Here is a 12,837-nt window from a genome sequence, read left to right as displayed (position 1 = left end):
TTGGCTCAGGTGACTTCCAGCTTGGGATTCCTCCCCCCCCCCCCACACACTCTTTCCCTTTGCTCTCTACCCCATGCTCACAGGCTGGACTCTCTCTCAAATAAATAAACATTTAAAAAATAAATACACTCATAAAAAAAATCAACCAACTCATTTTGTTATCGTCTAAAAATATATTATATTTATAATTCCAACAGAATAATCTCAAATGGCAATTCTTTTGCTACTTTTTTAAAGTTTATTTTTTGAGAGAGAGAGAGAGAGCAGGGGATGGGCAGAGAGAGTGGGGGCCAGAGGATCCGCACTGACAGCAGAGAGCCCAATGTGGGGCTCGGACTCACAAACCTTGAGATCATTACCTGATCTAAAGTCAGAGGCTTTACTGACTGAGCCACCCAGGTGCCCCTCAAATGGTAATTCTTTTAAATAAATAAATGTATACCCACATACACAATGGGCAATAATTTCTAGAGTGGTTGGAGTTGATGAAAAGTCCTTTAACAATTCCACATACATTTAAAAAATTAGGCATATGCCAAATAAAAGTATGCACATAAACTAGCTGTATAATAATTGCTGAAGACTTATTTTAAGCAAATCATACTTCAGAATCATGTTTTCAACCTAGATAAAGTCACAGAATTGGAAATATAATGCTTTTAACATTCTAAGGTTCTATGTCTTTGAGAAACTATCTTTGCTATTTTGAAACTGCTTTTGGAGAGCAAAGGATATAAAAATATATAAAGGGTTAACAGGAAATTATGTCCTATAGGAACACTACACACTCAGCATATATAACCAGCAAATTTAAAAGTCAATTGAGTCATTAGAGAAATGCAAATTAAAGCCACAATGAGATACTACCTAACATCCACTAAAATTGCCATAATAAAAAAGACAATAACAAGTGTCAGTGAGGATATTGCGAATTGTAACATTCACACACTGCTGGTGAGAATGTAAAATGGTGCAGCAACCTTGGAAAACAGCTTGGCAATGTCTTAAAACATTAAACATAAACTTACCATACAACCTAGTGGTTCCACTTCTAGAAATCTACCCAAGAGAAATGAAAACATATGTCCACACAAAGCCTCGTATGTGAATGTCCAAAACAGCAATATTCATAATTGGCAAAGATGGGGAAACAACCCAAAAGTCCAACATGGAATACTATCCAGCAGTAAAAAGGAATAAAATACTGATACATCCTACAATATGAATAAACTTCAAAAGCATAAAAGTAAAAGAAGCCAGAAGCAAAAGCTACATACTGTGTAATTTATTTACATAAATATTCAAAAAAAGCAGCAAAATAAGTTTCTAGCAACCATCACCTTTCATTTAATACCAATATATTCCAGTATTTTATATCTTAAAGGAAAAGCTTATTGGCAAACTTCAACATCAGTGACTATCACCTTGTTTTATAATTCATGATTTTACTTGATGTAATTTTAACGAAAAATATTATAATAGCCGTGAGCACATCAGTGCTCAGGATTTGTCTAGTTTATATGCATGTTAAATCTTTCTCTTGCTGCTTGAATTTGGTCTATTTTAATTAGCAATTAGTACCCCCATTCAAAATGGGCAAGGCAGGAGAACATAATTATCAAATTCTGTAGTATAACAAGTAGTGGTGACGGATGCTTAAATAACAAAATACTTAAAACATTTTTTTAATGTTTATTTATTGAGAGAGAGAGAGAGAGAGAGAGAGAGCGCGCGCGCATGAGTGTGTAAGCAGGGGATGGCAGAGAGAGGGAGGCACAGAATCCAGAGTAGGCTCCAGGCTCTGAGCTATCAGCATAGAGCCTGATGTGGGGATTGAACCCACAAACCATGAGATCATGACCTGAGCTGAAGCTGGACACCTAACTTACTTAGCCACTCTGGTGCCCCACTTTTTTAAACTACATATTCCAGTGATCTGCGGATAACCAAGACTTGGCAATAAAAAACAAGATTCATTCTAATTTCTCCCAATTCCCTTAAGGAACTCAAAAATGGTTACTGTGTTCCAAGGACCAGAGAAATAAGAGTCGGTAACAGACTGCCTACTAAAGGGATAGGTCTTTAAGAAAGTTTATTTTCTTCTAAATTCTGCATTTGTTTTGTCAATAAAATGGCATTTTGTTTTTAGTACAGCATCCAGTGGCTTTCTGGTGATTACAGAGTTTTAAAGACCTCAAAGAGTATCTGAATTGCAAGGTTAAGAATCAAAAAAAGGAAAGAGGTTACAGACGAGTTGGAAAATGCGAATGGGTTTCCTGAGCCAAAACAGTACTTAGTCTAGGAAACGGCTATTTTGTAAAATAAAATGTTTTCGTATATTATATGCTTTTCTGTAAAACTGGTTACTACTGTACATTTTAACCCGTAACAATGAGATCCAACAAAAGATGAAGAAGGGAATCTTAAAACATATATTTTAGCACTATGGTTAGAAAACATAAGAAATGGTGCTAAAAAATGAAGGAGTGAAAGGCGCTTCTGTATCAACCTTAACTGCCAAACTGAAGACGTCAGGCAATCTAAGATGGAGCACACATGCTCATGGGAGGAGCACAAAAGAATCTACTGGCTGCATCTTAGATTTACTTTTTATTTCACCTTCTTTACACAATTCTCTTATAAGGTATTATAAGGTACATAACAGATTAGAAGTATATAATTTATAAGGAAATAGATGCCAGGTCAGGTACTCAACACCTGAATTACTGTTAAGATGTGCAATCAAGAAAGAGTAGAAACCACTGTTCTAAACAATGGACTGATTAGGGTTACAATTCTGTCACATTAGAGTTAAGCAGTCAAATTTTTCTGTTACTCTGTGATAATTCTGTACTTAATGAAGCAGCTCAGATACTTTACAGAAAGAATTACTATTACCAAGAGCAAACCTTTATAGTTAAAAAAAGTTTTCACGTATGCTATCTCACGGAATGGCCACTGCCACTTAGTATTATTACTAGTTGACCTAATGTATCCAGTACCAGTTTCTTGAAAGCATTCACAAACACTAGTTGTATTTATTATTATTATAAATAAACATTAGCTGTAAGGACGCCTGGGTGGCTCAGTCAGTTAAGCATCCGACTCTTGATTTTGGCTTAGGTCATGATCTCATGGTTCGTGAGATCGAGCACCCTGCTGTCAGCGCAGAACCTGGTTGGGATTCTCTCTCCTCCTCTCTCTGCCCCTCCCCCACTTACACCCTCTCTCTTTCCACCTTCTCTCTACCCCTCTCCCGCTGGCATGCACACATCTCTTGCACACATCTCTCTGAGCTCTCTCTCTCAAAACAAATAAACATTAAGAATAAATAAAAATTAGCTGTGAAGTTAATGAGAGGAGAAAACATTTTAAAGACTTCAAGGTTAATTTAAGTAAATTGAAGCACTAATATGTTTCAGAGGAGTTAATCCTCCACAAAAAAAAAAGTATAGAAACCACTCAACAAGAATTACAGGAAAGGACAGTGACTCTGTCTATTCCCCTGACAGCCCTTACCACCTTTATTCTTTATTTTTTACAGACAAGTTTAGGGTCTTCTCAGCATAAACAAAGAAATGCCCACTAATCATTTGACTACTAGGGAATTAATCAGCTGAAGATTAAGGGTAGATTTAATAACTGACTCTATATAGAAGTTCTGCTTTATGGAGGACAGTAACAAGATGTTTTACCAAAATTAACACAAGAGGATACGAGTTGAAGCTGGCTACTGATAAAACTACTACAGAAAAAAAATCACGAAATTTTTCTGAGAGTGAAAATTCAGAGGAAACCTTAAGGACTTGTATCAAAAGAGATTTTTGTAAACAAGATAGTTTCCTATTACATGAGATCAGTTAAGTGTACCAGGGATGCCTATAAGAGATCACAAGTCTGATATCAGTTCTACAGAAGCATATATCTGTGTATGCCACTAACTAAGCTTCACTAATCTGGTAGCACCACTCTTAAGAAGTGAATGCATTACTATTTACTTTAAACTTAAAGAAGTTGGTTCCTTTCACTAAACTGAGGGGTTGATAAGGGTTTGGTTATTGGAATTAATAATCCCCAGAATGAATGGCAGCAGGTAAAATTTAGACCAGAAGTGTCAATACAGTGGAGGAAATCTCATATGACTGCCATCGTCCTGCAAGTCTGTTATTGTGTTTTAGGTTAAAGACATACTAATTTATATGACTGATTTAAGTACCAAGGCAACGGGTACATTTATATGATAAATGATGAAATGCCTAAAAGGCAATAAACTGAAAGTTAAGATTTAAAAGTATAAAAAAAGATGGTCATTTTCCCCACTTGTTACAAAATGACAATTTTTTAAAGAGCTAAGGAAATCTGATGTATTATAATTCTAAGAGCCAAGAATATGAGGGCATAAATCCAGGAATAAATCACATGTTTCAAAGCTTTTGCTGTTTCAATACTCTGAACTGGTTAAGAAAGGTTTAATTCTGACATTACCATTGGAGCAGATGGTGGATTTGATGATTGTCCTTCACTGTTCCCTGCATGCTGGGTTAACCCATTAGGATTTGAAGACTGTGTAATGGGAAGCTGGGTACTGGGTGCAGGTTGCTGAGATAATTCTACTTTGTAAGTCTTATTTGATTCATCCAATCTGCTACTTCTTTCTATGGCAATCAGGTCACGAATTTTTTGCAGCTGTTCCACTGAAGCTTTTTTAGGAAAGATAAGATGTGTTTCTCCCTGGAATTTATAAAAATGGGAAAAATTTTAACTTTTGCTTTATACTGACAGTCATTCATATATAGATCTATAAAATGAAACCAATACTATAGAATACATCAGATATTTTGTTGTTGTAATAATCATTTTGTTTTTCTACCATTGTGGCACTTTTAAAAAAAACAAAGGTAAAACTGCATAAATGTAAACCAGGAAATTCAGAAAATTGGTCACTTTCTTAGCATATAATGCTTAGTTTATTTGATCGATTCAAAGGCCTTTAGAAAAATATTTTCTGTTAGGAATAGTAAGTCACAAAATCTTGTTAAGAATTACAAAAATGTACATTCCTATCTTCTCTGCAATAATATATAATACTACTATTCCATGTGAAATTCCCTATGAAGTAACAGTAATTACTAGGGATGCAGCCATACAAAATGATCAGGGGGTCACATAAAACCAAGAAGTTATAAATCTCCTTTCTTTCTTTGAATCTCCTAAACCCAAGACTTTAAAGAATAGCTATATGATTAGCAGTCTGTATATGGGGTCCACTAATTTTTCCAAGAAGACAAAAAGCACACCCTGATGATCAATTCAAAATTATGGATTGTTAACAGTAAATACAAAGGTGGTCCAAACAAAACAATCAAACCATAAAAATCCCATTCTTCAAGTAGTGATTCATTTAATGAATACCCACAATATGATCAGAGTGCTTTAAGATACAATAAGCATTACAACAAAGCTCACAATGTAAAATAGTCAGCAAATTACAAACAAGAAAAAAAGTGAAATGAAAATATATTCAATTAAGTTTCAAGGCACTGAGAAACAAGTGTTAAAATAGTAATTCCACCAGCTACATATATATGAGAGAAAACTATTGTTAACGTGCAGTAGTAAGACTTACAGATTGTGAGCATTTAAGTTAAGCTCCATAACTGAGAATGACCTTATTTCCCTGGTGATGGCAGACCTATCAGAATGAAGTGACCAAGACATTTCTCATTAATGACATGAAAATTAATTCCATATGAATCCCTTTTAAAAAGCCAGAAGGGGCCAGTAAGCTCTCTATATTCATTACCCATAATAGCTGTAAAAACAAAACTATCATTTATTGTGTTTATGTGTTCTAGGTGCTGTATTAATTTTGCATATATTATCTCAAGTAATTCTCACAACCACTCTGCAAGGTAGGTACTAGGTTTATCCCTACTCTTTATATGGAAATATGAAGGCTCAGAAAAGTTAAATAACCTGCCCGATGCCACAGAACAATTGTTGGAGTAAAGATTCACACTTAACAAATCTTAATTGTTATGCTATAATTGAGTCATCTTAGACTGAACAGAGACCAATAACCACAAGCTGGACTAAAAGTTGGACGTGTTGAGCAAAAGAGAATATTTTTATAGCCGTGATAATTACATATACGATAAGCACAAATCAGATCACAATGAGTTTCCAACATCAGAAAGGAACCACCTCGCATCTCTGATGAGGTCTGGGAAGAGAGACCAACACTTAATTCAAAACCAGATATGGAGGTTTCCCATCTCCTACTGTTAGTGGAGCAGCACTGAGAAAGGTAGAAGACACCACGGACAGAGGTGGAAACACAGCATAATAGGTTTCTGGATCTATGTTCAGTTCACACCTCAGAGAGGGCCCGGATAAGACAGAGATGCTGCTCTCCTTTCCAACTTTGCAGGATCAGTCCTAAAAGAATGTATGATCACGGCCAAAGTGTACCAGAAAGTTTAATCAGCGGCACTGTATTTTCATGAAAGGACAAAATCACAGGCTTTGCACTAGATCCAGTAACATTATAAGAAATCAATGAGAATTCTAGTATTTAACAAAATCCCTATTTCTTACCATATTTTTGCTAAGACAATTCTCCCTGCCAGATGTTAAGCAAACCTGCCCCCTCCCTGCCCACTAAATGCTGGTAATATCTTCCAGTCACCAAGACAACCAACACTGCCCGCCTCCTGTGGCACCTGGCGGGAACCATCCCACTCAGCAAGCCTGATGAGTCACACAGCCATGCGGATCCCGGTCTTTCTCAACCTTCTTCTCAGAATTTTCACAAAGAGCTCAGCCTCAGAGGCAAGTAGGCCCAAAAGTGCCCAGGATTTTAATATACAAAATATAAAAATCTGGGGATGGGTCTGAGAGATTCCTACTTCACTGTAAAGCCTACCAAAGTTTCTTTCTGATGGCAGAGTTCAGTTGCAGTTCCAATGGTTCCTTCTGCAACTTAGCCACACTGATAACACACAGACTTCAGACGGGCCCTGAGGTGCAATGCCCAAAGCCAATCAGAAACTTGAAGTATAAATTAGTCTGATCAAAACATGTTACTCTTTTCTGAAACTGTGGCTCTATTTGGGTCAAATACTACCGCAAGTCTCAGCTTGTAACTAGCACTCATGTGACTAATCTTTGGGTCTGCCTGAGATGGGTTTTCTAGGATGTGGGATTTTGAGTGCTAAACCCAGGATAGCCCTCAGGCAAACTGGGACAGTTGGTCATCACACCCGGCACTCAAATATTTGTTGAATGAAAGACAAATATGACTCCACAGAACCTGTGACACTTCAAAAATGAAAAATTAGTACAGTTTCCAGTTGTCATTTACTAAATTTTTCTGTCATTTGACTAAAAACATCTGTATTTTCATGAACAAAATCAGCAACGTTCTCAACTCTCCCCCCTACACTTTTAAATTCTTTATGTTCAGATGTCTGTGAGTAACTACAAGCAGATACCACAATTTATACTTCCGGCCTGACCTCTCCTTTCGAGTTATAGACTCATACATCCAATTGCCTACTTGCTATGTTTAACATTTTATCAGTTATAATTATCCACAAGTTGGGTAGTGATTTCTCCCAGATTTCGCAATCTGAATGGTACCTGCATCCACATAGATGCTCAAACCAAACCTAAAAGTAACCTACATTCCTTCCTTTCCCTTGTACCCCACATGTAGTTCATTAGCAAGTCCTGCAGACTCTGCTTCAAAAAAAATTCTAGATGCCTCCACTTTCCCCCATCTCCACTGCTATCAGTCTTTAATTCAACATGTTTACTGAGTGCCTCAATGTGCCAGCAATATTCTAGGAGCTAGCAACACAGGGAACAAAAAGACAAAAGGCTCTGCCTTCATGGAACTTATACAAATCATTACTGTTTCTCCCTTAGGTTAATAAACGCTTTCTAACTGGTCCTTCCTGCTTCACCCCTTGCCCTCATCCCAGAAGATCCAGAACATTCCCTTTACAACAGCTAGAATAACCTTCTAAATATCCTTCCCTGCCTAAAACCTTCCTATGGTTTCCCGTTTCATTTAGAATGAAATCCAAGTCTTTACCACAGTCCTCAAAACCCCATGCCCTGGATTTCTGCCTGTCTGTGCAGCTTTCTGTGCCAAAGCTACTCCTGCTGGAAGTGCTTTGGACATGTGAATCGTCTGAAGTACTTGGACTTGAGGGCTTCAGGTACCTGAAATACTTCTTTTCACTTAGGTCCCAGCTCAAATGTTCTCTCCCTAGAGGCCTTCACCGACCACGCATCTGTACCTAGCTGCCTGCCTCTACAGCTGCTTTGAATCGTATCACCATGCCTTATTTTCTTCTTTGCACTCATCTTTGTGTTCATGTCTACTATTTGTCTAACCTATTAGAATCCAAGCTCCACATGAGATGGGATCTATTTCTGTAGTTCACTATTATACCCTTCAGAGCCTGGAACAGAATCTGGGGAGAAAAGCAGAGAGGCAGAAAGGAAACGACCTCTTACGGCAACTCAGCATATCACTAGAACAATTTCTACAGCCTTGCCAATTCAGCCTCTGTGGACTACCGAGTATCCATAAGCTGGTTCTACTTCTTTCAATATTCCATGAACTAGAAATGGCTAAGCATATACACGGACAGAAAATTCACGGTATTGATAACTACTTTCACTGTGGCATAGAATTGAACTATGCCACAAGATTCCGGAGGATGAAAACACCAAACGTTTACTTTGACCTAAAAACAAAAAAACATACTGAGATTCTTCTCTTTTGTCACAGAACACATTCCTTACAAGTGGCAATTAACTCAGCTTTTCTGTGTCTACTCTTCTCATTTCTTAATGGAGACAGGTGGTTAGACCCTATTCGTATTCATGTGTGCTCACAAAGCAGGTTTTTGTCAAAAGTCTAAAGTGACCCACAATGGAGTCTCTAGGTTGTATATCTGACCTACCTGTTCTAAAGGATTAAGACTTGTAAGAATATTCTCTGTGGGAGAGTTGTTATATCGTGATTTTAAAGCATATTTACTGTGACTTTCAAATGTCTAATAGGTGAAGAAATAACTAGCTGCACAGATTTCCAAACTGATGAATTAATTAAAAAAATATTATCTTATTTAGGTAATTATCCATCAACACTACAACAAATTCTTTGTACATGAATTGGGGAAAAGAAACCCTTCAACATACTCACCTCTTCAAAGCCCATTTCAAATAAACATTCAACGGCTCCTCTGACAGGTAAGAGTCTAGTAGAAAAAGCTGTGTTTCCGATCCGGATAGATCTATATTTTTCATCATTAGGGTTTCTGATTTAAATAAAAAAAATTTGATTATATATAACAATTTATACTTTCCACAGTGTTTTTGCACTCCTTTTCACATTTTATATTGGCTATATTGCTACAAGGTAGCACAGATCCCAGCTTTACAGAAAGAGGAAGAACAGTCTGGAAAAACAGCCTGATTTTGAGATTCATACATTCAATATACATTTACTACCACCCTACTGTTTAATTTCAGTTGATAATATTAATGTTTCCATAATAGACATCCATGTGACTCTGTAATTGTGTGCTATTAAGGCTACATACTTTTATGAGTTTTTAGGGTTTTAAGAAAAAAAATCCACATAAGCTCCAGACATGGGGCAGAAGGTTTTGCCTATTTTGTTCTTCTGATGGACCTCAATCATCAAGAATCGTGCTTGATGCATAGACGGTGGTTAGTAAATACTTGTGAAATGAATGAATGAAAGAAACTAAAAAGCTGCATAAAAACTGATCACAGTTCCTTAAAGATTTTACTTCTGAAAAATATAAACCCAGGTACACCTTGATTTTCTTTCTTCCCTAGACCGGTGACTGTTTTTACTCTATGTTCTGCTTCAGCTCAAGATATATTTTAGTCACAGCCAATTTTTTTTTTTTACAGTGATTAAGATTTTGAATAGCATGCATGGGATAAGACCAGCATATGAAAAGCTCTGAGATTTTTAATAACGTTGATAAATCGGAAATGCTGTTTTTGAAAAATCAGAAAAAAAAAACAAGGTTAAGATAATCACACTATTATACTCAAGACCATCAGAACATAATTTAGGATGATAAGTAGATTTCATATCTGACACAAACTCCCTTCCAATGGTAGTGGCTTCCATTACTATTTTAAGAAGGATTCTGAGGCTGTGTCAGGGGTCTATGGGAAGGAGTGCTGAGGCCATCTGCCTGGGCTATTGAATGGGGATGGCAGACAAATGCTGGCAACTATTAACAAACAACTCATTAACCATTTGTGTCCTAATTTAATTGTGGAAGTTTTAACATATTTCACATTTGTTTTCCATTGAGCAACTCTCTATTGCCCAATTGTCATAAATACATGAATCTTTTTAAAACTTTTCCTTAAGTTCCAAAATTATACAAGTTTATTACAGAATATTCAGGGACAAAGCTCTAAAACAGTGTTATTCAAAATGTCCACGGACTGGAGCCAATCTACAAACTCCTTGCTATTCATTCATGAGAATGTGCAGAAATTGAGAATACTCAGCAATTTTTATAACAATTTGATGTGCCATGAAATTTTTATTGTTATTTTACAAAAGGTATAGGTCCACCAAAGACTGGAAATTAAAAACAAAAACACTTGTTCTTCACCACAGGTCATTTGAGCATCACAGGTGGTTGAAAAAAACACAAAGAAAAAAATGTATGTTCTGCTCTTTTACTCTGTGTGTTAAATGAGAGCTTCTCACCCTTGGCATTATTGACATTGGAGGTCTTTGCTGTAGGGGGCTGCCCTGCACACGGCGAGATATTTAGCATCCCTGGCTTTTACGCCACACTAGATCCTAAGTGTGCCTCCCTTTCTTACTACTTAAAACAAAAAACATTAAACCATACAATAACCCTACATTTACCAAGGCTAGTTACAGATAAATGTAGCATCTTTTCATGATATTCAACACGTTTCACAGGGTTATAAATATATCACTACCATCAGTATGACAGAACCTACTGGTGCAAAACTGCTTGAGGTTGTTTTGTTTGTTTTACGTATTTTTCCCCAATAGCTTCCAGATTTTTACATGATCAAAGTCTTTCACTGGCCTTAATTTTCTAGTTTTCCCTCCCTCTTTTACCACTGTTTAAGAAATTCTTATAAAACACTCATTAGTTGATCTGATACATGTTTCAAAATAACTGTTGATACGGCTTTTCTGTTAATAGTCTATTTCCCATCTTTTTACATCTATGGGCCTCACATACCATTTATGTATTTTTCTCACTAAAAACATAATGCAAACAAAAACAAAAAAACCCAACAGTAATGCCCAGTTACCCAAATTCTATCTATCTCTTTTAAAATATGTTGAGCACACCAGCCATAGTCTTGAACATAAAATGGTGCCAAAAGTTCATCCTGAAGCCCTCAAAGGCTTAGAGAACTTGGCCACAAAGCCATTAGGCCTCAAATCCATAAGATCCCACTTCCTGTCCTTGGAAAAGTACCACAAAAACACTTTCTAAATCTCTAGTTTTACAGCCTCTCACCCCAGTGTATCCACCATCCTTGAACTCATTACTACTCTCCTTATCTTGCAGTGTCTAAATTACCCCTAAGGATCACCTTTATTTTTGCTTCATCTTCTTCTTCTGTTAATTCCTCTGCAGACTTTTCTCAATATTTTTTGCTATAATTCTTCAATGTGTTTTTTCTGCCTCTGCTGACTCTTAACTATTTCTGCAACTGGTAATATTTATCTTGCTTATTAGCAATAATTGTTCACATTCACTTGAGGTGTTTGTTTAGTTGTTTGCTGGATAGTATTGAACCAATGAATAGGGTCTTGAAAAGGCAACAAAATTTCCTGCACCTCACTATCACTTTGAACACATTTTAGTATCTTCCTAGTTGTCTTACCCCCAGGTATCTACAAAATTGTTTAATCTGTAGAATGTTAATTATTAGTCTTTACTTTTACAATTGAATGGTAGAAAAAAGTCATGCTTTTCACCTTGAAAGTCAGTATCTACCATATATTTAGGATCTTAAAAGGCATGTTAAACAGTAAGCTTCCCACTGAGGTCACAGACTCAGGAAAAAAAAAAAAAACTTAAATGTTTCTATTTCAGAATTTCAGAAACGCTGAGAATAAACATAGCTGACCATTCACTAGCCCTCTTTCTCTTTAGAATGCATAATCCCAGAAAGGGTTTACAGAAATGGAAACTTAGTACATGAGAGATCCTATAATCTTGTATTTTTATTACTAATCACAAAAATTGGTTTGTAGGCCATTTAAAAAATATTTCTTGGGGCGCCTGGGTGGCGCAGTCGGTTAGGCGTCCGACTTCAGCCAGGTCACGATCTCGCGGTCCGTGAGTTCGAGCCCCGCGTCGGGCTCTGGGCTGATGGCTCAGAGCCTGGAGCCTGTTTCCGATTCTGTGTCTCCCTCTCTCTCTGCCCCTCCCCTGTTCATGCTCTGTCTCTCTCTGTCCCAAAAATAAATAAACGTTGAAAAAAAAAATATTTCTTTTGTAAATAGTCCTTTTCAAAATAGTTCTTTACAAAATAGTCCTTTTGTAAATCAAAATAATTGAGATACATGTAAATTTTTCTTTAAAAAAATTTTTTTAATGTTTATTTTTTTTAATTTTTTTATTATTTTTTTAATTTTTTTTCAACGTTTATTTATTTTTGGGACAGAGAGAGACAGAGCATGAACGGGGGAGGGGCAGAGAGAGAGGGAGACACAGAATCAGAAACAGGCTCCAGGCTCTGAGCCATCAGCCCAGAGCCTGACGC

The 12,837-nt window shown here is 36.6% G+C and overlaps 1 protein-coding gene across 4 annotated transcripts in view; it reads right to left on the bottom strand.

The window, feature by feature from the left end:
• NGLY1 (N-glycanase 1) overlaps positions 1-12,837 on the bottom strand; it is a 64,690-nt gene that overhangs the window by 44,230 nt on the left and 7,623 nt on the right. For 3 of the 4 annotated variants that reach the window (XM_030328947.1, XM_030328945.1, XM_030328944.1), the window contains exons 2-3: positions 9,221-9,335; positions 4,486-4,731 (exon numbers count right to left, since the gene is read on the bottom strand). In XM_030328947.1, coding sequence (XP_030184807.1) covers positions 4,486-4,731; positions 9,221-9,335 — 361 coding nt within the window. The remainder of the gene's footprint in view (positions 1-4,485; positions 4,732-9,220; positions 9,336-12,837) is intronic. The other variant, XM_030328946.1, reaches the window with a different exon arrangement.

This window comes from Lynx canadensis, chromosome C2 (assembly GCF_007474595.2).
Source record: "Lynx canadensis isolate LIC74 chromosome C2, mLynCan4.pri.v2, whole genome shotgun sequence".
NCBI lineage: Eukaryota > Metazoa > Chordata > Mammalia > Carnivora > Felidae > Lynx > Lynx canadensis.
This window is presented reverse-complemented; position numbering and strand designations above follow the sequence as displayed.